This window comes from Micropterus salmoides, unplaced genomic scaffold (genome assembly GCF_014851395.1).
Source record: "Micropterus salmoides isolate LMB-PRFRI ecotype aquatic unplaced genomic scaffold, ASM1485139v1 Ms_hic_scaffold_19, whole genome shotgun sequence".
Taxonomy (NCBI): domain Eukaryota; kingdom Metazoa; phylum Chordata; class Actinopteri; order Centrarchiformes; family Centrarchidae; genus Micropterus; species Micropterus salmoides.
In genome coordinates, this window is record NW_024041039.1 from 215,104 (window position 1) to 240,817 (window position 25,714).

The 25,714-nt window shown below is 43.0% G+C and overlaps 2 protein-coding genes and 1 long non-coding RNA gene across 4 annotated transcripts in view; 1 reads left to right on the top strand and 2 right to left on the bottom strand.

Moving 5' to 3' along the window:
- LOC119910661 (mitogen-activated protein kinase-binding protein 1-like) overlaps positions 1 to 12,949 on the top strand; it is a 59,341-nt gene extending 46,392 nt beyond the window's left edge. Inside the window, 22 exon segments of the mRNA XM_038729385.1 lie at positions 3,185 to 3,310; positions 3,399 to 3,469; positions 4,135 to 4,256; positions 5,063 to 5,138; positions 5,233 to 5,344; positions 5,462 to 5,525; positions 5,746 to 5,874; positions 6,301 to 6,434; positions 6,706 to 6,764; positions 6,853 to 7,005; positions 7,098 to 7,232; positions 7,403 to 7,530; positions 7,602 to 7,729; positions 8,444 to 8,541; positions 8,544 to 8,628; positions 9,752 to 9,833; positions 9,947 to 9,966; positions 9,969 to 10,406; positions 10,482 to 10,986; positions 10,988 to 11,184; positions 11,923 to 12,008; positions 12,110 to 12,949. Of these exon segments, the coding sequence (XP_038585313.1) occupies positions 3,185 to 3,310; positions 3,399 to 3,469; positions 4,135 to 4,256; positions 5,063 to 5,138; positions 5,233 to 5,344; positions 5,462 to 5,525; positions 5,746 to 5,874; positions 6,301 to 6,434; positions 6,706 to 6,764; positions 6,853 to 7,005; positions 7,098 to 7,232; positions 7,403 to 7,530; positions 7,602 to 7,729; positions 8,444 to 8,541; positions 8,544 to 8,628; positions 9,752 to 9,833; positions 9,947 to 9,966; positions 9,969 to 10,406; positions 10,482 to 10,986; positions 10,988 to 11,184; positions 11,923 to 12,008; positions 12,110 to 12,355 (3,194 nt within the window). The 3' untranslated portion in view covers positions 12,356 to 12,949.
- A 921-nt stretch (positions 12,950 to 13,870) lies between these two features.
- On the bottom strand, positions 13,871 to 19,809 carry LOC119910659 (myosin-2 heavy chain, non muscle-like). Of its 2 annotated transcripts, XM_038729383.1 has the most exons (17): positions 19,749 to 19,809; positions 19,581 to 19,634; positions 19,439 to 19,501; positions 19,079 to 19,141; positions 18,934 to 18,987; positions 18,792 to 18,854; positions 18,427 to 18,489; positions 18,282 to 18,335; positions 18,140 to 18,202; positions 17,779 to 17,841; positions 17,636 to 17,689; positions 17,494 to 17,556; positions 17,196 to 17,258; positions 17,057 to 17,119; positions 16,811 to 16,873; positions 15,766 to 15,894; positions 13,872 to 14,532 (listed from the first exon to the last, which is right to left on the bottom strand). In XM_038729383.1, the coding sequence occupies exons 1-17, from the start codon at positions 19,786 to 19,788 to the stop codon at positions 14,252 to 14,254; spliced, it is 1,296 nt and encodes a 431-aa protein (XP_038585311.1). In that variant the 5' UTR covers positions 19,789 to 19,809; the 3' UTR covers positions 13,872 to 14,251. The 2 variants fall into 2 exon arrangements, with proteins under 2 accessions (XP_038585312.1, XP_038585311.1); XM_038729384.1 differs by lacking the exons at positions 17,057 to 17,119; positions 17,196 to 17,258; positions 17,494 to 17,556 and having other exon boundaries at positions 13,871 to 14,532.
- A 1,744-nt stretch (positions 19,810 to 21,553) lies between these two features.
- LOC119910662 lies at positions 21,554 to 22,273 on the bottom strand. Its single transcript, XR_005445671.1, has 3 exons — positions 22,209 to 22,273; positions 21,699 to 21,761; positions 21,554 to 21,616 (listed from the first exon to the last, which is right to left on the bottom strand). It is a non-coding gene; the product is annotated as an uncharacterized LOC119910662 (long non-coding RNA).
- Positions 22,274 to 25,714: the final 3,441 nt, after the last annotated feature.

Consider the following 25,714-nt stretch of genomic DNA (forward strand, 5'->3'; position numbering starts at 1 on the left):
CTTCTCATTGTTTAGCCGGTGTTTATTTCTTTAGTGTATTTAACTGCATTTTATATCACCTTAGTTAGCTAATAAATTCACTAATCAAGGAATTGTGTGTGTTGCCTATTTCTAAGTCCCTGCCAAGAGAATTTACCCTTCAGATGAGATTGACTGACTGACTTAAGATAATTGAGCCATTATTAACTAATTGATCACTAGTGAATAATTGTATAATTATTAAAATGCTACCCAGAGGTCCGGAGACTTTGGGTTAATAACAACTCTGGTGGTGCCCCGAAACGAGAGATTTATGGATTCATATTTTCTGAATATTAAAATTCATAATTGGGTATTAATTCTCATAAATTTATTAAAAATCATACGTGGCTTTAGACCTGCTTCATGTGCGTGACAGAGAGCTGCAGCCCGATGATGAACAGTTTAATACCACGTTTCGGTGTCATCAATAAATTAACATTAGTTTTCTTATCCATTGCATTTCAAGATAAATGACGCTCGAGACATAACGTTACATTTTAGGACCCGCAGTATCGATAAGCTCGAACCTTATTGGTTTTCGGGTTTTGAGAAATTTTGGAACCGGGTCCTTTTAGAACCGGATCTCGATCCCCATCCCTAATCTTATCCTTTCATTTATTAGCCGATCAGCAGACTCCTAACTGATGATATTTATTTTAGCCCTCTGTGAGTCAAACAGTAAAGCTTTAAATTAAAGTGACAGTCGCAGCATTTACTCATAATTCATAATTGGGTATTAATTCTCATAAATTTATTAAAAATATTACATGGTTTTAGACCTGCTACATTATCCACTGCGCCAACGCCACTTTAGAATCTAGAATTTATATTACAGAAAGGTCGACCTGAGAAGAGCTAATGAACCAAAGCAGCTGCCAAGGTTTCCTGATCCTTTAGTCTCGCTGTGTGGTTTATTGCTCACAGCAGGGGTGTTTCCAGGCCCTTCAAACACTGGGGGCCCAGCCCAGAAATCTGTCATGTTTTCACCTGTTTTCACCTGCCCAACGCCGCCGCCACCTTCTCAGAGTAAGTCTCTAAACAACAGTAAACGACCTGTACTTGTGTCCACACAGGAACGGTCTCATTTTCTGTTCACGCCGTTTGTCAAACTGAACTCAGTTACCGTTTCCTAGGTAACCAGATGAAGGCACACACAGTAACACACACACACACACACACACAGTAACACACACACACTGTAACACACACAGTAACACACACAGTAACACACACACAGTAACACACACAGTAACACACACATAGTAACACACACAGTAACACACACAGAGTAACACATACAGAGTAACACACACATAGTAACACACACATAGTAACACACACAGTAACACATACAGAGTAACACACACAGTAACACACACACACACAGTAACACATACAGAGTAACACATACAGAGTAACACACACATAGTAACACACACATAGTAACACACACATAGTAACACACACAGTAACACACATAGTAACACACAGTAACACACACACAGTAACACACACAGAGTAACACACACACACAGAGTAACACACACAGTAACACACACAGTAACACACACAGTAACACATACAGAGTAACACACAGAGTAACACACACAGTAACACACACACTTAAAACCGGCTGTGAAAGTGTCGGCGGTCTCATCGATAGTAAAACTGTTCAGTCCTGTCGACCAGGAAACTGCAGCACAGCGAGAGGAATGCTGAGGCTTTGTGAACACACACAGTTTAACAGCAGGAGTGACATCACTTCCTGTAGAGTAAACGCCACCTCAGCAGTCAGGGCCAGCTCCTCCCAGACTGTAAAGATGATCTGAAACGTCTCAATTCAATTCAATTTTATTTATATAGCGCCAAATCACAACAACAGTTATCTCACAGCGCTTTCATAAAAGAGCAGGTCTAGACCGTACTCTGTGATGTTATTTACAGAAGCCCAACAGTTCCCACCAAGAGCAGCACTAGGAGACAGAGGCAAGGAAAAACTTCCTTTAAGAGGCAGAAACCTCGAGCAGAACCATGACTCAGGGTGGGCGGCCATCTGCCTCGACCGGTTGGAGAGAGAGAGAGAGAGAGAGCGAGGAAGGAAGGAAGAGAGAGGGGAGGGAGGCAGCCTACACAATATCCACACAGAGGTACAGACAGTAAAGGTGATGTTGCTATAGACTAAATGAAAAATGGTACAGATATTTATAATAGTGTTAATGATAACAATCGTAATGTTAATGATTATAATAACAATAATAACAATAGGACTAGCAACAATAGTCGTTGCAGCAGAGGGTGTCGAGCAGGAACACGGGGGCAGCAGGTGACCCGCAACCACAGATCCAGACTCCACAGCTCCAGAGCCAGAAACACCTGCAGGAAGTGATAGGAGGAGAGAGGAGAGGGACGAGAAAGCACAAGACTACCAGAAAGGGGAGAAGTTGTGTTAGTAACATGCAATAATGGGATGAGGTTGCATACAGAGGGAGAGAAAGTAGAGGAGAGAGGAGCTCAGTGCATCATGGGAAATCCCCCGGCAGTCTAGGCCTATAGCAGCATAACTAAGGGATGGTTCAGGACTACCTGAGCCAGCCCTAACTATAAGCTTTATCAAAGAGGAAAGTCTTAAGCCTACTCTTAAATGTGGAGATGGTGTCTGCCTCCTGAACCCAAACTGGAACCTGGTTCCACAGGAGAGGAGCTTGATAGCTGAACGCTCTGGCTCCTAGTCTACTTTTGGAGACTCTAGGAACCACAAGTAACCCTGCATTCTGGGAGCGCAGTGCTCTGGTGGGGTAGTAAGGTACTATGAGCTCTTTAAGATAAGATGGTGCCTGACCATTAAGAGCTTTGTATGATTTTAAATTCTATTCTGGATTCTATTCTGATGGTCTCGAGCGTTTCAGCCAGAAACCTTCCTGAAGAAGCTGCAGGATGACGAGCGGCCGGGTCTCCTGCCAGTCAGCCGGGACATTTTAGCTGTTCTGCTTTTAGCCTTTATGTAAAGAGAAAAATGAGGCGGTGGGCCGTCAGTGTACAGCAGTACAGAGGCTCGCTGTGTCTGGAGCCTCTGTACTGCTGTACAGATGTTGAAACTCTGCAGCCTGTAGGGGGCGCCGACCACACTTAACTCAGGCTGGTTTCATCTCCGTCTGTCTCTCAGGTCTCCAGTTATTAGCCACGGCCAGTCGGGATCGTCTGATCCACGTCCTGGATGCAGGCAGAGAGTACAGTCTGGTTCAGACTCTGGATGAACACTCGTCATCCATCACTGCCGTCCGATTCGCTGGTGAGTCGCGGCATGTTACAGTTGTTGGTAGAAATAAACTCTGCTGCTGATGTTTCTCCTCTGACGTCACCTTCTTCCTGTCTGTCAGCCAATGAGGGAAAGGTGAGGATGATCAGCTGTGGAGCCGATAAGAGCGTCTACTTCCGCACCGCTCAGCAGGTGAGAGCAACACCTGAGTGATGTCACAAAGTAGCTCTTCTGTTTTCCTGAGTGATAAAACTCAAATCCCTTAACTCACAAAAAACACTGATATTCTGACATTAAAGTGATAAATGTATGCAATAAAATTCACAAATTTGCGATAAAATCACAAATTTATGAGACAAAATAAACAAATTTGCAAGAAAAAAATTTATAAAACTTAAATTTACGAAAAAGTAAATTTATGTGATACTACTAATTGATATTCTCAGATTAAATACATTTTTGTGATAAAACTCACATTTTGTTAGATTCTGAGACTAAAGTGGTAAATTTATGCGATAAAAAGAACAAATTTGACTTTAATCTTGCAAGTTTTGAGATTTTTCTGTGAATATCCCTCCATAATTTCCCCCATAAAAGAAAAATCTACAGTGGCCCTAATACGCCGTGGTAGTTTCCATCCACCGGTTTATATGCACACCTTCAGTTGGCACACAAAACAAATTTCAGAAATTTAGAAGTTAGCTCCACCAGCTGTTTATCTCCATTATCCAATCAGCTGCCGTAGATGCAAACAAGCAGCATGTCACGATGTCTTTCCTCGAAATTCAGTTACAATTGGAGCCAATTTTGGATTAAAGTTTGAGAAACAGATTCTGTTTTGTTTCCGTCTTTCGCAGATGGAGGAGGGCTTAGAATTCACTCGGACTCATCACGTGGTGAGGAAGACGACGCTGTACGACATGGACGTCGAACCAACCAGGAAGTACGCAGCAGTGGGCTGTCAGGACCGCAGCATCAGGTAACGCACACACCTGTCTGAGAGCGTGCGTGTTAATCCGCCCGCAGCTAAAACAAACATGACGCTTCAGTCTGCAGGCCGGATTATTACCCAGCAGCAGGTGGATTAGGATTAACTGCCATGATGCTTCTTCTTCTCTTGTCTCTCTCTCCCTTCTGGTGCCCTCATTTATTTCTTGACAAACAGCAATACGACGTCATCCCTCAGTTGCGGACCCTTTATCATTACACTAAATGTACAAACTCTGATGGTGCGTTCATGCGCTGTGGGAACCTCGGCCGCCTCAGATTTCAGACAGTCGGCTGGAGAACAGCAGGAAAAGTTTCCATATAGACGTTATTTTATTTAATAAGCTCCATGTTTATTTATTGTTTCCAGGTTTAACATACTGTTTGGCAGCAGAACTCAAATTTCATTTGCATTCATTCATGTGTTCATTCATTCTGGCATGAACGTTCGATATGAATTAGTTGTTAGCTTTATGGTTTCCTGTCCGAGCCTGGTCTGGCTGCTCTGTGTTGACCTGTGAGATCAGGCCGCCACCTGCTGGTCAGAGTAGGAACATACCACACCGTCATATGTCTCGCAGCATTCAAGACATGGATCTGCTGCGGCGGGAAGCTTTAGGACTGACACCACGAAGACAGAGAGCAGCAGTCCGACGCTACGTCCACACAGAAACAACAGGAAAGGGAAGAAGTGGCGTTAGTAAGATGTATTAATGGGATGTTTATTCATACAGGAGGAGGAGCTCAGTGTAGCAGAATTATTACGAACCAGACATCATTTCTTTCCTCCTCCTGCAGGATCTTTAACATCAGCAATGGGAAACAGAAGAAGCTGTATAAAGGCTCTCAGGGCGAGGATGGGACTCTCATTAAGGTAGGTCACATGACCCCCCCCAGTCAGTCTGCTGTTTCATTAGCATTTAGTCCACAGGCGTTAACCTCCTCTTCCTCCTCCTCGTCCTCCTCAGGTGCAGATCGACCCCTCAGGTCTCTACATCGCCACCTCCTGCTCAGACAAGAACATCAGTATATTTGACTTCTACTCCGGAGAGTGTGTGGCCACCATGTTCGGACACTCGGGTCAGTAGATCACCGTCTCATGCGTGGATGTATTGATCCGTGTATCTATGTGTGTACTGTGTGTACTGTGTGTACTTATCTGTGTGAGTAACGGTTATTTCTCTGTCGGCCTCTCAGAGATTGTCACGGGTCTGAAGTTCAGCAGCGACTGCAGACATCTGATCACAGTCTCTGGAGACAGGCACGTCTTATTTTTCTTAATTTGGCAGAGATGAATGCATTAGACATGAAGTAGGTTACCATGGACACAGGTTTCTAGCCCCTGTCCCTGGTTATGTCAAAACAAACTGATGATCAGTGTGTGTAAACATGAACTTATTTGCATTTTACATCAAAACCTTTAGAAAGATTTCTATGAGAGTACTAATGAACCCTCTGCGCGTGTGTGTGTGTGTGTGCAGCTGTATCTTCGTGTGGCGTCTCAGTCCAGAGTTGACCATCAGGATGAGGCAGCGACTCGCTGACCTCCGACCTCCCAGCAGCACTCAGAACTCCCAAAATGCACCTCAGCAAAAAGTGGTAAACCTCAGGTAAACGTCGGGCTTGTTTCACAGCTGCTGTCGACACCTGAAGTGTTCAGTGGTCATTTAAGACCTACGCTGACGAATTCTCACGACTTCGGCCAGCAATAAAAACTTTTGGCGTTTGTAAGAGGAACATGAGGAGGGAGGAATGTACGGTCAGTTTTCTCAACAGGGAAATGTTAACGAGTAAGACGGCGACTCGTAGTGTTTTAAACAAGTGAAGAAGGTGATAAAAACAGAAAGTACCTGCCAAGTCCAAACCCCACACACACACACACACACACACACACACATATATATATATATATATATATATGTGTAAATCCCCTTTCTGCTGCCATGTGATTGGCTGATTAGCTATTTGTTTTAGGTGTACCTAATAAAGTGGTCGGTGTGTGTGACAGATATGAGACTAAATAGTGTTTGTTGCAGCAGCAGCGAGGCGTCGTCTGCTCGTGTCGTCACCATGTCGTCTGACAGCGACAAGGAGGAGGAGGAGGAGGAGGAGGAAGAGGCGCTCCGCTGTCCTTATACGGTCACAGCAGGAAGACTGGAGGAGGAGACAGGTCTGTTACCGTGGCTACACGACATGCTAAATTAGAAATACGTTATTGCTCCCATCGAGGAAATTCTTTAAAATGAGAATCGGTGACGTCCAGTCAGTGTTTCTGTGTTTAATCAGAAGCTAACGTGTCTTTAACTGTGTTTAAAGACACGTTAGCTTTTATTCTATTGATAACAGAAACGTGACTCATTCGAGCTTTAAAATGTACACGGACTCGTATTCAGGCTGGAAGAGAAACAAACGCTAAATGAAAATCCACTGTTTTCCTGCAGAAACGTCTGATGAGAAGTTGGACTCTCAGGACTCTCAGAGCGGCAGAGACAGCAGGAAGGTCGGTGGGCGTTCAACTGAACATTCAGCGCAAAGTGTGAACGTTTGTACAAAGAAACAGCCTTAATGAATAAATGCTGACTCCTCAGGAGGTTCTGGGGGGTCGACTCCCTCGCCGTCGCTGGTCCAGGAGGACGGGCAGCGCGGACGGTGTCCTGATGGTCAAGTCCATGTTGGACCTGAGACTGCTGGACTCGTTCTCCCCCGACAGACCGGAGGAGCAGCAGGCGGAGCAAGAGGAGGTCAGGACACTAACGGATACAAACCAAACCGCTAATTTCTCCTACATGAGCTGAACGTGGCGTTAACCTGACCTTATGTCCGGTCCCCCCAGGTGAAGACACGCCCCCCTGAGGTTAGCACCTCCCCCTGCAGCCAGATGAAGAGGGGCCAAGACGTAGAGGCGGGGCTTCACAGGCCCTATCGGGAGCTGGGGAGCACCGTGAGTCTGCAGGTCACCACTGCATGGGTGAGAACACGCACTACCCGACCTCAAGCTTCACTTACCAGCTTCTTCCGGAGATCTTGACCGTATTTCGTGGTCTTCTTCAGCGAATAGAACTTGCTCGTTGTGACAGCACTAGAGCTTCAGTCACATGATACGAGCCGGTCAGATGGTGTGTGATTCTGTCTGTCCAGGCGGAGGACGAGGAGGCGAGGACCAATCAGAGGCCAGACTTCATCCGGCTTTCCAATCAGAGCCTAGACAGGGAGAATCTGGTGCTATATCCTGACCAATGGGAGGACAGCGTGAGCCTGGCAGGAAGGTAGGGTGGATCAGGTCAGATTCTGTTTGCGTGAAATGTTCCTGCTTTTAAACCCCTCCCCTTCCTGTCAGTGAGTTCCAGGTGAAGGAGGCGTGTCCTGCTGCAGCAGGTGGACGGCGTGACAAACCCAGTCCAGACAGCGGATGCTCACTGGGATTCAGCTCCAGACTGTCCAGTCCAGTCAGACCTGCAGGAGACGGTGAGACGCAGACAGAAACAGACAGAGGCTTTTACTTTGGTAAAGGATCCGAGTACTTCCTCCAGATCCACCTGCAGGGGACAGTGAGACGGTTTCAGACCCAGAGTTACTGTCTCACTCGCTTCCCCATGTCCAACAGACTCATTCTCAGTCTCTGTGACAGACGGAACTTTTGCGAGATAAAACTCACAAAATTACAAGAAAAACATGAATTTACGAGATAAAAGTTCTAAATTTGTGTGTACTTTTAATTTGTTAGTTTTATTTCCAAACTTGCATTTCTATAATTTCTACATTTGTGAGCATTTTTCTTGTAACTGAGTGTTTTGCCTGCAAATTGTATTATTTTATAATGATTTGATGATTGAATCATTTTAATAACTGTGATGTTTGTTAGTAACATTGAGGTTTTGACTGTCGGTCGGACGCAACGAGCGGCGTGAAGGCGTCTCTTTGGGCTCTGGGTAACCGTGACGGCAGAATCTGTACAAACCAAAGAATCAGTGGACTGATGGAGGGAATAATCAGCTGCAGTCTAATATCTGAGCTGAATCTGGGGAAAGGAAGTATCATAGTACAACAGGGACATTTTAAAGACTTGAAACATATTTATTTTACAGTGTAGTATTAGTACTCGTACTGCAGTTAAGAATCCAAACACTTCCTCCAGTACTGCAGACAGACTGTCTCACCTATAATCTGTCTCTCTGTCAGACTCTGAGCCCACAGAGCCTTTCAGCACAGATGGAAACTCCTCTGAGCTGGAGGAGGATGAAGAGGAGGAGGAGGAGGAGGAGGAGGAGGAGGAGGAGAGGTCAGGGCCCCTCAGCTCGTCCCTCAGACTCCAGACCAGGAAGCTTTCCTGAAGGAACACTTTGTGACCCTGGCCGACCTCTCAGGTACAGCAGGAGCCCACATCCTGAAACACACCACCACCGTCAGCGCGACAGCGATTACGACACCGTCAGCGCGACAGCGATTACGACACCGTCAGCGCGACAACGATTACGACACCGTCAGCGCGACAGCGATTACGACACCGTCAGCGCGACAACGATTACGACACCGTCAGCGCGACAACGACACCGTCAGCGCGACACCGTCAGCGCGACAACGATTACGACACCGTCAGCGCGACACCGTCAGCGCGACAACGATTACGACACCGTCAGCGCGACACCGTCAGCGCGACAACGATTACGACACCGTCAGCGCGACAACGATTACGACACCGTCAGCGCGACAACGATTACAACACCGTCAGCGTGACAACGACACCGTCAGCGCGACAGCGATTACGACACCGTCAGCGCGACAGCGATTACGACACCGTCAGCGCGACAGCGATTACGACACCGTCAGCGTGACAACGACACCGTCAGCGCGACAGCGATTACGACACCGTCAGCGCGACAACGATTACGACACCGTCAGCGCGACACCGTCAGCGCGACAACGTCAGCGCGACAACGTCAGCGCGACAACGATTACGACACCGTCAGCGCGACGGTGTCGTAATCGCTGTCGCGCTGACGGTGTCGTAATCGCTGTCGCGCTGACGGTGTCATTGTCACGCTGACGGTGTTGTAATCGTTGTCGCGCTGACGGTGTCGCGCTGACGGTGTCGTAATCGTTGTCGCGCTGACGGTGTCGTAATCGTTGTCGCGCTGACGGTGTCGTAATCGCTGTCGCGCTGACACCGCACACTCCGCCTGTGTGGGAAGCCTCTCTGTTAACTGTACAGACGGCTGAGCTGGTCGTTTACCAGCAGTGTGTCATGATAGTGGTAAAAACTCAAAACACAAACTTCAGCTGCTGGATTTTCAACATTGACGTCGCGCCAGCATTAAAAACACAAAATCAATTCATTCTAACGAGATCACTGAATTCTCTGGTGAACATTGAACCGCTGTCACAACAAACCGTCCAGTGGTTGAAGAAGACACTCAGATGAGTTGCTCTTCCTATGTGGTCCTGCCGGGTCTGAACCAGGTGGATTTAAACAGGTGAACTGTGTTACAGGGAGTCCGAGCCGAGCGTCGCACAGTTCCAGCGAGAGTCTCAGCATCTCCTCCAGGTTCCTCTCCCAGAATTCAGCTGGAAGGTGAAACCACACTTTGTGATGACTCTGCACGTTTAGTGATCCTGATCACTGACCTCTGTAGAGGTTCTGGTTCTGTTTCTGATAATGAGTCTTCTCTTTCTCCTCCTCTTCAGTCGGACTGTGCTTCCTCTCCCATCTCGGACCACCGGGGGGGAGGAGAGGTGAAGGCCCATCCTCGGGTCTCAGAGGTCCGACCTCTGATGGAGCAGAACCAGAACCGGACCCAGGACAAGAGGGTGTCATGGAACCATGACCAAATCCAAAAACCTATCCAGGATCAGATCCCCCCACTTCAAGATCAGGTACAGTTCCAGAACGGAACAAACCAGGACCAAACACGGCTTCCTCAGGTGGGGAACCAGATCCAGCAGGGTACAGATCAGCTGCAGAGCCGGGTGGAGGAGGAGACCTCCTCAATCCAGCACCGGCCATCCCCTCTTAAGAAGAAGGTCCAAACTGTGGTGGAGTCCAGGAGGAACCTGGGCCCGACAGCCCGGGCTGCCGCCTCCCATCTGAACTCCTCCTCCGGACTGCGGAAGGCTCAGTCAGTCCAGAACCTGCTGAGCGACGCAGGTAACAGATCAGGAAACAGGTGAGCAGTAAGATCCAGACTGTCAGAGGACTTAAACTTCACCTCTCTCTCCTCAGGTGAGTCCTCTCGTCTGTCCAGGGAGGTCCCCCCTCAGCAGCTCCTCCCCCCACAACGTCCCACCACCCTCCCCTCCTCCCCCAGACGCCCCCCATCCACAGCCCCGCCTCCCCAGAGACCAAGCCCCGCCTCTCCCCGGTCCCCCCTGCAGGAAACAGCCGCCGCTCCGCCTGCTCTCAGCACCCCGAGGAAGTCTTCGTCGTCCTCCTCTTCCACGCCGGCGGTGCCTCGGTCCTACATGAGCCCCACCGCCAGCTCCATGGCCAAGATGTCCCGCTCCGTCTCTGTGGGCGACGGCCTCAACATCTCCGACCCCGAGGATCCCGCAGTGACATCATCGGCGGCAACAGAAAACTCCTCCTCTCAGGTCAAAGAGACTCCGCCTCCTCTTGTTGCTGTGGTGCCCTCCAACGCAGCTCTGGCCACGCCCCCCCACGTTGCTGTTGTCCCCGTTGTGGTCGCCTCCTCCTCCAGTCTGGGTAACCAGGTGGCCCCTCCCCCCCGGTCTCCAGGCTCGGGTCCCCTGCAGCAGCAGGCCGCTGCCCGACAAGCCCTCCCTCGCCTCCTTCTCACCATCCACCTCCTCGTCTTCCTCTTCGCGGCCTCCTCCGGTCTCCATCTCCCCCGTAACTCCCGCCCGGCAGGGGGAGGAGCCTCAGACTCCTGCAGGTGGCAGCGGCGAGGAGCAGAGAGGCGACGCAGGTTTGGACTCTCATCCTCCTCCTCCTCTTCTTCTTCACCCCTTCATCCTGTCGTCTCTCCGTCGGGGCTCTGGGCTCTGGCTCCGCCCCTCACCTTCATCCTCCTCTTCATCACCGCACTCCTCCTCCTCTCGCTCTGTTCTGACGGGTGAGACGTTTCACTCCTCTTTCTTTGTTTTTACTTTTCTTCTTCTTCCCTCCTCCTCGGGTTCACAGGACTGCGGAGCCTGAGGCGGCTGTCTGACTCACCGCTTCATTTCCTCAGTCACGCCGTCGAACATTTTAAATCCCTGATAGACAGGCTGTTAGTTTTTTACCCAAACGTGACGCTTCATGATCAGTCGGTCACCGATGTGAGGACAGATCTGTGCACAGCGTGGATTTATCCTCAGCACAGAATAAAATCCATCTTTAACACTGTGAGCTACATTACTGCAGGAATCACTGTTTAATCTGTATAAAAGTGATCAGTGATCCGTCCTGGCGTTTTTAGCAGGCTGGAGATGACGGGACTGTCTGAGTGAGGATGACTGTGGTGCAGCTGAAACTAAGTGTTGCATTATTTGCTGCTGACGGTCTGAATGAGCCAGATTGTATTAATGTAACAGACGTCAGTTTGAACAATCAGTGACAGGCTGACCTGCTGGGTGGGACCGTGGCGATCACAGGTCTGACCTGCTGGATTCATTCGGCAGCGTTCATATTTCTAGCTCCTCTCTCTCTCTCTCTCTTTGTGCAGACCAGCCAATCAGTGTGGAGACCTGCAGAGCTCTGACCAATGAGCTGCAGAGCTGCTTCAAGAGGGCGACACACCTGTACAGGAAGGTGAGTCAGAGGAAGCTGAACGTTTTAGTCACATGTGGAAAGTATGACGTCACCACGTAGCGACCTGATGCTCACCTGTCTCTCTCTCTGAATCTCTCCAGGTGAGCGGCTCCTCCGCCGAAGACTCCGCCCCCGACCAGCGTCAGATGGCTGTCGTCCTATCAGAGGCCTTCCAGGCAATGAGGGCGGAGCTGGACTGTCTGCCGCTGGGCGCGCCGAGCCTGCTGCGAGTGGAGGGGGGGCTGGGAGGGGTGGGGGAGGTGAAGACGGCGGCTCTGCTGGAGGAGTACTCTCTGCTGCTGCTGCAGGCCGTTCACAGGAGGATCAGTACCCACAATGCCGAGTGACTGAACGCTCTTCATCTCCCTCCTCCTCACAGATGAAGGATCTGAAGCCATTTTGATTTTCTCTGGACTTTTATTCCTTTGTTATGCAAGAATCCCTCGTCTTAAAGGAACGGCGCGTCGAATCGTCCGACCGACGTCTGAAGTTTTTAAAGACATTTTTCCGACTGACTCGTGGGTGTTTTTCCTTTTTCATTCCCGCCGTTCGTTTGGAGGGAACCACAACGATTGAACGGGTTATTGATTACTGTTATAGAAACCCTGATGTTAGCGTGTAGAGAGTTTTTACAGGAGCAGCATGAACGTTACAGACTGCAGGTGTGACTTTACTTTCTGTTTGTATTTATTCTGTCAGACTACTGAACGCCTGAACTTTACACACTGACTGTCATGTTTTTCTAAAATCATGGATTTAAAGTCATTTTTAACTAACCGATGTACATTTTATATTGTGGGAGAATCACTTGAAGGGGCTGGCTGGGTTTAACTTTGGGGTTCGGTTGTTTCTACAGTTTGTTTTAACTTTCTCACAAAGTTCAGTTTGAAATGTTTCCTGTTTTTTGTCAATCTGTAATAAAAGTTTGAGACTTACTTTGACGATTGGCTTTTAACTTCGCCAGAAGCTGGTTGATGCTGCGAGTCAGCTGACGCTCTTTCACGCCTCGCTCGTCCTCCTGACGACGACAACACGCCTTCAACGTGAATCTGTAAGCAGAGCGGCTGCTGAGGAAACAGATTTACGGTTTTATTATTAACACTGAATGATTAAACTGGAGATCCTGCAGCTCAAAACTACAAACACTAAAATATGAAAAGTATAATCTAAATCATAAATTAATCCTGGAATACTATAATATCCTCCTGAGCCTGAACGGGACGTCTGAACCTGTTCAGGCTCTGTTCAGTGTTGGAGCAGCGTCATCAGGCGAGCCGTGGCTCAGCAGGTCGTCGGTGTGTGAATAGGTGAATACTGTTTTACAAACTATAAAGCACTTTGTCTGTTAAGGTAGGAAAGTGGTGTAAGCACAGAGAATAAATTCTACACACCTGACAGGTGAGTTGTTGTCGTCACACTGAAAGCTGAAGACCTGGCTTGTAAAAAAAAAAAAAAAACAACGGTTCAGTCAGTGTTTCCCACACATACGCTTTACTTCAGCGGCCGCCCAGGTATATATGGCGACACGTTGAAGCCTTTATCAGAGAAACACGGAGTCTTTACGTTACCAGTCGCGACACGGAGATTTTCCGAGCACAGACCAGGTAAAGCGATGTTTTAGTGCAGATCGTTAGCTGCCACGTTGGTTTTGTTTTGAAAGGCTAACATGCGGCGCAACTGCTGCTGTGAACGGAAGACAAGTTGTTTTTTTTTATGGCGACTCTACATAACGTAGCCTCCTACTGATGGAGAAAGTTAGCGGAGCAGACATAGAGGGAGAGACGCGAAGAAGCGAGGCACGCTGATGTGTTTGCAGCAGAGGTACGTTCGGTCTGTGTGGAGAGAACTGAAGGAGGCGGGTTCAACAAGTGAGTGACACTTAAATAAGGTGGAGACTGAAGTATAGTTATATAATGGTGAAATAAGAAACAAACTCAGTTCCTACAAATAGTAAAAACATCCCCCACCCCAGTTAAGAATGACTCAGAAAACAGCCAATCTAAAGCTCCAGAACAGCAACGCGACTCTCGTTGCTGAAATACGAGTTGTGATATTTAAATGTTTACTCTCGCTCAGACTCTTTTATTAATGTTCATTAGCTTCAGAGATAAATTTCCACATCACCGTCGTCTTCAGAAGTCCTGGTTGTAACCGCAAGAAGTCATTCCCACCAAAACAAAAGTCCGTCTATCAGTTCCAGTCTGGTAGCACAGATTCTCCCTCAGACCCTGATCCTGGTCCTGTCAGAGGGGGAACAGCAGGAAGCCGGAGAAGACGCTGAAGTTTCGGGAGTCGTCGTAGAGCCGGTAGCTCGCGGGCAGACTGAGGCGGATCGCGTCGCCCTCCTCCAGCTGCAGTGCCACGCCGTTGGACGTGGAGGCGTAGCCGCCGTGGTCGTTCAGGTCCAGGTTGAAGATGATTGGCTGGTTGTTCCTGTGCAGGTAGAGCCCCATGTATCCCTTCAGGTAATCTGCAGCCGTGAAGCTGAAGAAGTAGAGTCCTCTGACAGGAGCTGTGAACACACCTGACGAACAGCGAGCACGTGTTCAGATATCTGCAGGTTAGCTAGCGTTAGCCTTTAGCAAATCTGAATCATGCAATCAGAATAATTAAACGTTTATCAGTTTCTTTGCAGTGAATTAAACTGATGTGTTCCGTGTCACTAACAGCGTGTCTGTATTTGCTTGTGTTTTGAGCTCTCAGGGACACCATACTAAATATAAATAAATAATTGTTTGTTGCTAAAGTAGTTAGCTGCTCTGTCCCAGCAACATAAGTCGAGTATTGTTGAGTTTTAAAAAGTTACAACAAACTTAATTCCAGTGTTTTTCTTCAAATGTAAAACTGCAGGATTTTAGGCCAGGCAATTGCATTAGAATGTTGATTAAACCATTGTTTGTATCCTCTTTGTAATGTGAAGAAAACTGAAACCTCTTTGTTTAGTGCCAGAAGGACTGTTTTGTTTTGACTGTTTCATTGACACTTAAGATAGTTCAAGGTGTCAACCATTTTGGAGACAAGCCCAGTTGTTCTCTATGATTAGTTTAGAGCAAAAGACTGTTTATTCCTGTAGATTGAAGGGGGGTTTCACGTCTGGGATCGGTGCTCTTTTGTTTGACCAAAAGGTAGAACAGTAAGGTACACCCTTCCCAATTGGGTGACGACCAATGGCTATGGACCTAAGCCATTTGGAGGAAAATGGACCCGCCCACATACCTGGAGGATATTAACAATTTATTTTGTGAGAATCAGGACTGTAAGCTGTGGATCTGGGAGGAGAAGCAGCTTTTCAGTCCACTGCTGGAGGCGGCTTTAGCTCAGTCTGTTCGGACTTGACTGAAAGCTGTAAATCTGAACGGAGGACCAACTTTTCAGTCCACTGCAGTGTTATTTGTTTGTTCTGTAATGCCATCTCTTTATTCACTAATTTTTGTAATTAAATCTTTTTGTTAATTTTCATTGGACTGAGCCTCTCCTTTCTCAAAATCTGAAAAAACGCAACAGTATGTAGCCATGTGTTAACGTGTTTAGCAAACCATCAGAGTTTCTTTGTGAAGGAGCAACAAAGTTTTAAAGAATGATCTCCAAACACAGACTATCAGTGGAGTTTAACTTTAAGCTGGATGAAGTCGAAAATACAGAAATCACTCGACAAATATAAAAACCAGAGATCATATTCATATTCATATTCTTTATTCATGTATAACTCGAAGGTGTTCCTGTGTGTCAACGTCAGGGTGTGGCCTTAAAGCTTTACCTGCAGTCTGGTTGTAGGCGCGGCCAACATTGGTGAAGACTTTGGAGAAGATCAGAGTCGTCTCCTCGTCAAACGGGCCGACGGCTCCTGAATCAGTGAGACCGGCTGAGAACGCCACCTTCAGCTCACCTGGAAGAAAAGATTTAACCTTTAGCTAAAGCTATAAAAACACGATTCACAACAACGTCATCATTTATAAAGAAATAAAAAGACCTTTATTATATTGACGTTCAGTTTACAGGTACTGAAACATTTAATTTGAAAATCTGATCTGACATTTGAAATGAAGTTTTGTAGATCAGGATTCCAGATCAAATCAATCACTAAATCAATTTATTCATTAATGAGAGCTGCAAACAACAATCTGGCTTTTATTTATTTAACCAGGGGAAAAGACCCAGTGAGAAAAAATCTGTTTTTCAAGGGCACCCTGGCCAAGAAAGGCTTAATTCATGTTATTAGTTCTTCAACATTTATCATAAAGTTACCAGTTATAGACACAAACAGTTAGCAGCGCGGTGAAGATAGCATTACATCACACTCACAGAAACTTTGAGTCTCTGATAATGACATTAATTCTTGCTAACAAACGTTAGAATTAGCTTTGCACTAGCTGCATATAGCATAGCAGCTAACTGTAAAAAAACAGCTTTTGACAAAGTTCAAACTGAATAAACACTGACTCAGCGCAGCAGGAGTTTGTAACTTTCTTTGATAAAATCAGAAACTCTCAGGTTTTAAACCTCCAGTTTCACAGCGTTTCATCTTTCTGCTAATTTACAGTCACAGAACAATGAAGGTGGTCGTCCTGTCAACCAGAGACAGAACCTTTTAAATAAAGTTCACCAGGTCTTGAATGTCCTCTGACTTTTCTGCATCACAAAAAACAAAAACTTTTTATCAGATTGTTGAAAGGTCTTTTAAAACCGGAGGATGAAACGTTTTGTTCAGTGGACAACACACCAGAAACTAACGTCATACTAACGTGACGGTGAAATATTTTCTGGTTGACACAAACAGAAGAAAATTAAGTTTAAGTCCAAACCTGAGTTGGTGTTTGAGAGCTGCTGCAGACGATCGTCAGTTTGGTTCAGTCTGAAGCTCAAATCTGAACAGCAGAAAACAGTTCAGACAAAAACAGGAAACTGGAAATGTACGTATTTTTTAAAGTCCTGACGTCCATCTGTCTGCTGGTCTTTAACAGTCAGATGAATCTACATAAGTGTTGAATGTCGAATTCAATAGTTTAATTATTGATTAATAAAAGGTAATATTGAAGAGTGGATGTTACCTGCAGTGTGATTCACTAGCTGCTCCAGCTGTGTCTCCCTGGATCTCAGTCTGGCCTCCAGAGCTGATCAATAATCAGATTGGATTTATTTACAGATACATAAGCAGTAATACAAATGTTAATGTAAATCTAACTCTACCTGCAGAGTTGTTGTGGCTGTCTGCCAGGCTGGACTCCATCAAGGAAAGTTTATCAGACTGAACTGAAACACAAAATCAGCACAAACACATTTCCACTTCAAAATATAAAAAGACACAGAGGTTTCTACAAGAACTCTCAGGGTGATAAAGGAGTTCCTCAGGGAACCTGATTGGATCCTCAACAGTTTCAGTTAAAAGAATCACTACCTGGACTGTTTTAGCTAAAAGGATATTATTTTCCACTTTATACAGATAATATTTATAAATCTACAGTAAGTTTTAAATGTTCAGAGTTACCTGTGTTTTCTGTCTTCAGATCTTCCAGCTGCTTCTCACTGACACTCAGTCTGACCTCCAGAGCTGAACAGGAAATGACTCATGTTTAATTCAATGGTTTATTTATCGAGAATTAAAAGTAATATTGGAGAGTGGATGTTACCTGCAGTGTGATTCTCCAGCTGTTTCTCAGTGGATCTCAGTCTGACCTCCAGAGCTGATCAATAGTCAGATTGGATTTTTTAATATAGATATATTAATATAGATACATAAGCATAATCTTTTTAATACAAAATCTAACTCTACCTGCTGAGTTGTTGTGGCTGTCTGCCAGGCTGGACTCCATCAAGGAAAGTTTATCAGACTGAACTGAAACACAAAATCAGCACAAACACACGTCTACTATAAGATATTCTAGAAAATGTTAGTTGTACTCACTTGAATTATGTCATTATTATTTAAAAACTAAATTATATGTTTGAGGTTTCTACAAGAACCATCACAGTTTATTAATGTTTCTAAAGGAGTTCCTCAGGGAACCTGATTGGATCCTCAACAGTTTCAGTTAAAAGAATCACTACCTGGACTGTTTTAGCTAAAAGGATATTATTTTCCACTTTATACAGATAATATTTATAAATCTAAAGTTTTAAATGTTCAGAGTTACCTGTGTTTTCTGTCTTCAGATCTTCCAGCTGCTTCTCACTGACACTCAGTCTGACCTCCAGAGCTGAACAGGAAATGACTCATGTTTAATTCAATGGTTTATTTATCGAGAATTAAAAGTAATATTGAAGAGTGGATGTTACCTGCAGTGTGATTCTCCAGCTGTTTCTCAGTGGATCTCAGTCTGACCTCCAGAGCTGATCAATAGTCAGATTGGATTTTTTAATATAGATATATTTAATATAGATACATAAGCATAATCTTTTTTAATACAAAATCTAACTCTACCTGCTGAGTTGTTGTGGCTGTCTGCCAGGCTGGACTCCATCAAGGAAAGTTTATCAGACTGAACTGAAACACAAAATCAGCACAAACACACGTCTACTATAAGATATTCTAGAAAATGTTAGTTGTACTCACTTGAATTATGTCATTATTATTTAAAAACTAAATTATATGTTTGAGGTTTCTACAAGAACCATCACAGTTTATTAATGTTTCTAAAGGAGTTCCTCAGGGAACCTGATTGGATCCTCAACAGTTTCAGTTAAAAGAATCACTACCTGGACTGTTTTAGCTAAAAGGATATTATTTTCCACTTTATACAGATAATATTTATAAATCTACAGTAAGTTTTAAATGTTCAGAGTTACCTGTGTTTTCTGTCTTCAGATCTTCCAGCTGCTTCTCACTGACACTCAGTCTGACCTCCAGAGCTGAACAGGAAATGACTCATGTTTAATTCAATGGTTTATTTATCGAGAATTAAAAGTAATATTGAAGAGTGGATGTTACCTGCAGTGTGATTCTCCAGCTGTTTCTCAGTGGATCTCAGTCTGACCTCCAGAGCTGATCAATAGTCAGATTGGATTTTTTAATATAGATATATTTAATATAGATACATAAGCATAATCTTTTTTAATACAAAATCTAACTCTACCTGCTGAGTTGTTGTGGCTGTCTGCCAGGCTGGACTCCATCAAGGAAAGTTTATCAGACTGAACTGAAACACAAAATCAGCACAAACACACGTCTACTATAAGATATTCTAGAAAATGTTAGTTGTACTCACTTGAATTATGTCATTATTATTTAAAAACTAAATTATATGTTTGAGGTTTCTACAAGAACCATCACAGTTTATTAATGTTTCTAAAGGAGTTCCTCAGGGAACCTGATTGGATCCTCAACAGTTTCAGTTAAAAGAATCACTACCTGGACTGTTTTAGCTAAAAGGATATTATTTTCCACTTTATACAGATAATATTTAAAATCTAAAGTTTTAAATGTTCAGAGTTACCTGTGTTTTCTGTCTTCAGATCTTCCAGCTGCTTCTCACTGACACTCAGTCTGACCTCCAGAGCTGAACAGGAAATGACTCATGTTTAATTCAATGGTTTATTTATCGAGAATTAAAAGTAATATTGAAGAGTGGATGTTACCTGCAGTGTGATTCTCCAGCTGTTTCTCAGTGGATCTCAGTCTGACCTCCAGAGCTGATCAATAATGAGGGTGCATTTATTTATATATTACTGAGCCCGGGTTTAAACTCTTCAGTCCAGAATATCTCATATGTTTTCATGAAAATGTTAATATAAATCTAACTCTACCTGCTGAGTTGTTGTGGCTGTCTGCCAGTCTGGACTCCATCAAGGAAAGTTTATCAGACTGAACTGAAACATAAAATCAGCAAAAACACACGTCTACTATAAGATATTCTAAAAATGTTACAATGATGATAATTATGTATTTTACTTTGCTGAATAATGTAATTACTATTTTAAAACTCAATTATATCTGTTTGAGGTTTCTGCAAGAACCATTACGGTTCCTCCACAGTTTCAGTCTTTAGTTTCTTTGAGCTAAGAACTTTGACTCTGCTCCAAACTCTCTTTCACTCTGTATGAATTTCACAGTAACTATACTGTAAATTTACATCATTTATATACATTACAATACATTGATATAAATCTACAGTAAGTTTTAAATGTTCAGAGTTACCTGTGTTTCTGTCTTCAGATCTTCCAGCTGCTTCTCACTGACACTCAGTCTGACCTCCAGAGCTGAACAGGAAATGACTCATGTTTAATTCAATGGTTTATTTATCGAGAATTAAAAGTAATATTGAAGAGTGGATGTTACCTGCAGTGTGATTCTCCAGCTGTTTCTCAGTGGATCTCAGTCTGACCTCCAGAGCTGATCAATAGTCAGATTGGATTTTTTAATATAGATATATTTAATATAGATACATAAGCATAATCTTTTTTAATACAAAATCTAACTCTACCTGCTGAGTTGTTGTGGCTGTCTGCCAGGCTGGACTCCATCAAGGAAAGTTTATCAGACTGAACTGAAACACAAAATCAGCACAAACACACGTCTACTATAAGATATTCTAGAAAATGTTAGTTGTACTCACTTGAATTATGTCATTATTATTTAAAAACTAAATTATATGTTTGAGGTTTCTACAAGAACCATCACAGTTTATTAATGTTTCTAAAGGAGTTCCTCAGGGAACCTGATTGGATCCTCCACAGTTTCAGTCTTTTCTTTGAGCTAAAAACTTTGACTCTGCTCCAAACTATAACACTTAATATGAATTTCATAGTTAATATACAGTAAATATAAAACAATTCTACAAGATTATAAATCTACAGTTAGTGTTGAATGTTCAGAGTTACCTGTGTTTTCTGTCTTCAGATCTTCCAGCTGTTTCTCATTGGATCTCAGTCTGGCCTCCAGAGCTGCACAGGAAAATGATTGATGTTTAATTCAATAGTTTAATTACTGATTAATAAAAAGTAATATTGAAGAGTGGATGTTACCTGCAGTGTGATTCACTAGCTGCTCCAGCTGTGTCTCCCTGGATCTCAGTCTGGCCTCCAGAGCTGATCAATAATCAGATTGTATTTATTTACAGATACATAAGCGGTAATACAAATGTTAAGATATTCTAAAAATGTTACAATGATAATATATGCATTTTACAAAGTTAAATAATGTAATTACTATTTAACAATTCTATTAAATGTTTCAGATTTCTACAAGAACCATCATGGTTCATATCAGACTGAACTGAAACACAAAATCAGCACAAACACATGTAATATTAGATATTCTAAAAATGTTTCTATGATAATATGTCTTTTACTAAGTTAAATAATGTAATTACTATTTAAAAACATTCATTATGTATGTTTAGATTTCTACAAGAACCATCACAGTTCATGTTTGGAGTTCCTCGGGAACCGTGTTGGATCCTCCACAGTTTCAGTCTTTAATTTCTTTGAGCTAAAAACTTTGACTCTGCTCCAAACTCTCTCTCACTCTACGAATTTCACAGTTAATATACAGTAAATATATAACAATACATGATTTAAATCTACAGTAAGTTTTAAATGTTCAGAGTTACCTGTGTTTTCTGTCTTTAGATCTTCTAGCTGTTTCTCACTGACACTCAGTCTGACCTCCAGCTCTAAAGAGGAAACAGTAAATTTCTGATTTATTAAGTAATTACTACTACTATGAAAACACTAATGTAATAAATCTGACTCTACCTGCAGAGTTGTTGTGGCTGTCTGCCAGTCTGGACTCCATCAAGGAAAGTTTATCAGACTGAACTGAAACACAAAATTAATCAGGACCCTCGTTTTAACATCAGAGTTTCTTCAGTGTTTTATCATCACTGAATTAAAACAGGTTGCACCTCTCAAACTACTAATTCTTATGCAGACATAAGTCAATATTTACAGCCACTAACTGCCAGCTGGAACTGATCCATCTGATAAAGCTAACATTAGCATGCTAAATCTGACGCGTTTAGAGTAAAAACTAAAAGAGGTAAAGTTGTTGAAAAAAAATGCTAACTATGTAAAATGGGAATATTTAAATACATTTCACAAAACCATATGCATCAAATTATAAAAACATATTAGTACAATAAAGCTAGCTTAGACTAAATGACTAAACAGCATGAACAGTGACTTTTCACAGCTGCTTCTCTGAAGCTACTTCATGCTCTTCAGGATGTCAAAATTTGTAACATGACATAATTCAAAGTAAATCACCTGAACTTTCAGTCTGTAACTTCATTGTCAGACTATCAGCATCAATCAGACGCTTCTGAAAAACTGGAAACAAGAATAATTCAAAACATAAAACAAAAGACAGAAATATACAGATACACATTTACTGCGTTATATATAGTCTGGTAGTTTTAACTGCTTTATATACAGTTAGTTTTCATTACAGTTAGCTAGTGTTAAATACTGTATAAGTTAGCTAGTGTTAACTGCGTTATATATAGTTTGCCAATCAATAAGGCAGTCCATCATTCAAACAGGCATATGTGAACCTGTTTGATTCTCAGTCTGACCTCCAGCTCTAAGGGGAAACCGTAAAGATCTGGTTCATTAATACACAGTACAGAAATAAAGTAAGTAGACAAAGACACCTGTTGGTCAGGGACTGAAATCAAACTTAAATACAAATATTATTGTAACAACCTTAATGAGATCTGTGAACTTTTAAAGTTCTTTATCAAATGTAACTGTGCTTAATAAACCATCAGAGTTGCCTGTGTTTTCTGTCTTCAGATCTTCCAGCTGTTTCTCACTGACACTCAGTCTGACCTCCAGAGCTGAACAGGAAATAACTCATTAAATGTGATGGTTTAATTAATGATTTATTAAAAGTAATACTGAAGAGTGGATGTTACCTGCAGTGTGATTCTCCAGCTGCTCCAGCTGTGTCTCCCTGGATCTCAATCTGGTCTCCAGAGCTGATCAATAATCAGAACATATTTATTTCAGAATCAGAAATATTTTATTGATCCCCGAAGGGAAATTCTTTACAGATACATAAGCGTTAATACAAATGTTTATAGAAATCTAACTAAGTGCAGAGTTGTTGTGGCTGTCTGCCAGGCTGGAATCCATCAAGGAAAGTTTATCAGACTGAACTCAAACACAAAATCAGCACAAGCACACGTCTAATAATGTCATTATCATTTAAAAACTAAATTATATGTTTGAGGTTTCTACAAGAACCATCACAGTTTATTAATGTTTCTAAAGGAGTTCCTCAGGGAACCTGATTGGATCCTCCACAGTTTCAGTCTTTTCTTTGAGCTAAAAACTTTGACTCTGCTCCAAACTATAACACTTATATGAATTTCGTAGTTAATATACAGCAAATATGTAATAATACATTGATATAAATCTACAGTAAGTTTTAAATGTTCAGAGTTACCTGTGTTTTCTGTCTTTAGATCTTCCAGCTGCTTCTCACCGACACTCAGTCTGACCTTCAGAGCTGATCAACAATCAGAGTTTGTTTTATTATATATTTACTGAGCACATGTTTAAACTCTTCAGTCCAGATCTGATAAGGTATATATCAGATACACCTTAATACAAATGTTAATATAAATCTAACTACCTGTTGAGTTGTTGTGGCTGTCTGCCAGTCTTTGTTGGGATTCTGTAAATAACATCAGAGTATCGTCTAGACTGCTCTTTTATGAAAAGCGCTGTGAGATAACTGTTGTTGTGATTTGGCGCTATATAAATAAAATTGAATTGAACTCCATCAAGGAAAGTTTATCAGACTGAACTGAAACACAAAATCAGCACAAACACACGTCTACTATAAGATATTCTAAAAATGTTACAATGATGATAATATGTATTTTACTTAGCTGAATAATGTAATTACTATTTAACAACTCAATTATCTCTTTCAGTTTCTACCATAACGGTTCCTTCAAGTTTCTAAAGCAGTTCCTCGGGGAACCATGTTGGATCCTCCACAGTTTCATCTTTAGTTTCTTTGAGCTAAAAGTTGCTCCAAACTCTCTTTTACTCTGTATGAATTTCATAGTTATATAATATACAATATATATATATATATATATATATAAAAATAGGGCTGGGCATGTTAACGCGTTAATGCATTATTAATTAACGCTGACAATTATTTTTGTACGTTAACGCAGTTTATTTTATTATTTTAGTTTGAAAGTCTGTTGCTCACTGGCTCTGAATACACATCCAGTCAAACCATGATGGGTCACAGGAGGGAGGGGGGGTGTTGATCAGCCTGCAAATCACCCCCCAAACAAGCAGTGGAGGGAGGCTTTGGCCACTCTTCATATATTTATTAGTCATCTTTTTTCCATTTTTCCACCCGCGTCCGTAATCAAGGCAGCAGGTGAGCCGCTTGCTTGTTAATGACGCAGCCTATCAAACAAGTCAAACAGCTGAAACCAACATCTGCACCCTGTGTCAATGTTGCTTTACGTTACCTGGTCTGTGCTTGTAAAATATCCACCGTGACTTGTAAGGTCATTTCAGTTTTTAACCGAGTGAAGTCTGTGCGAGTGAACACACGCACCAGTTTAATATTTGATTTGATTACATTAATGTTTAAGTTGAGATTTACAAGAAATATTTTATTGCTACTGTGTAAAGGGAATACTGCTGGGAAAAAGCTCCTTATTTGTTTAAAGTGTTTGCAAACCACGTTATTACACTTTGTATATATTATATGTATTTTAATCGTTGCCCAGCACTAATATAAAATAATTAGGGCTGCAACTAATGACTATTTTCATAGTCGACTAATCTGTTCATTATTTATTCGAAGCTGGGTTTCCGGCATTGCCAGCGTTGTGTTGGACAGATTTGTGCTGCGGTGTTCATGAGGGAGAGAGAAGAGAGAATGCGCTACGGCTCTGATCTGCAACCAAATACGATTTTAAATAGGCCTAGTAAAATAAAAAAAAATCAGTATGTGGCGGTCAGCGTTGATATTGTGGCGGGCCGCCACAAATAAATGAAGGAATAGTAAACGCTGCCTTTCCCCTGTTGTTGCTGCTGCAGTGGTCTGAGTAACTGGGACCAGGGCGCTCTGTGGGCGGGACTGGCCGGACGGTTGCCACCGCTAACCTTGCGGCGCTTGTGGAGCTTCTCAACCCCAAAAACGTTTGAGCACATTTTCGATTCACCATCGACTTTGGTAAAACTGCCAATATTCAAATTCTACACAGCTGATTACTTGACAAAACCACTCAGAAGTGTATTTAGTGATTTAAGTAGTGTACAAAACCTGTAAAAACAAAAAACTGTTCGCCTCTTTCTCCTTTACTTTCTGCTGCTCGCATGAAAGCTTCTTTGTGAGTAGTCAAGCAGTCATGGCAGACAGTGGAAGCGATGCTGCCCCAGCACTTCCTGTAGTGCACTGCAGTTAGGAATAAACAACCAGAAATGTTCCTAATATGAAGATTGCTATCTCTCCCTTAAACGGCATCTATGTAACGATGCGTCGACAATGAAATTTCACGTCGAAGAATTTTTCTAGTCGACGTCGTTGATTACGTCGACTAATCGTTGCAGCCCTAAAAATAATACATAATATAAATCTACAGTTAGTGTTAAATGTTCAGAGTTACCTGCGTTTTCAGTCTTCAGATCTTCCAGCTGTTTCTCACTGACACTCAGTCTGACCTCCAGCTCTAAAGAGGAAACAGTAAATATCATTAAGTAATTACTACTACTATGAAAACACTAAAGTA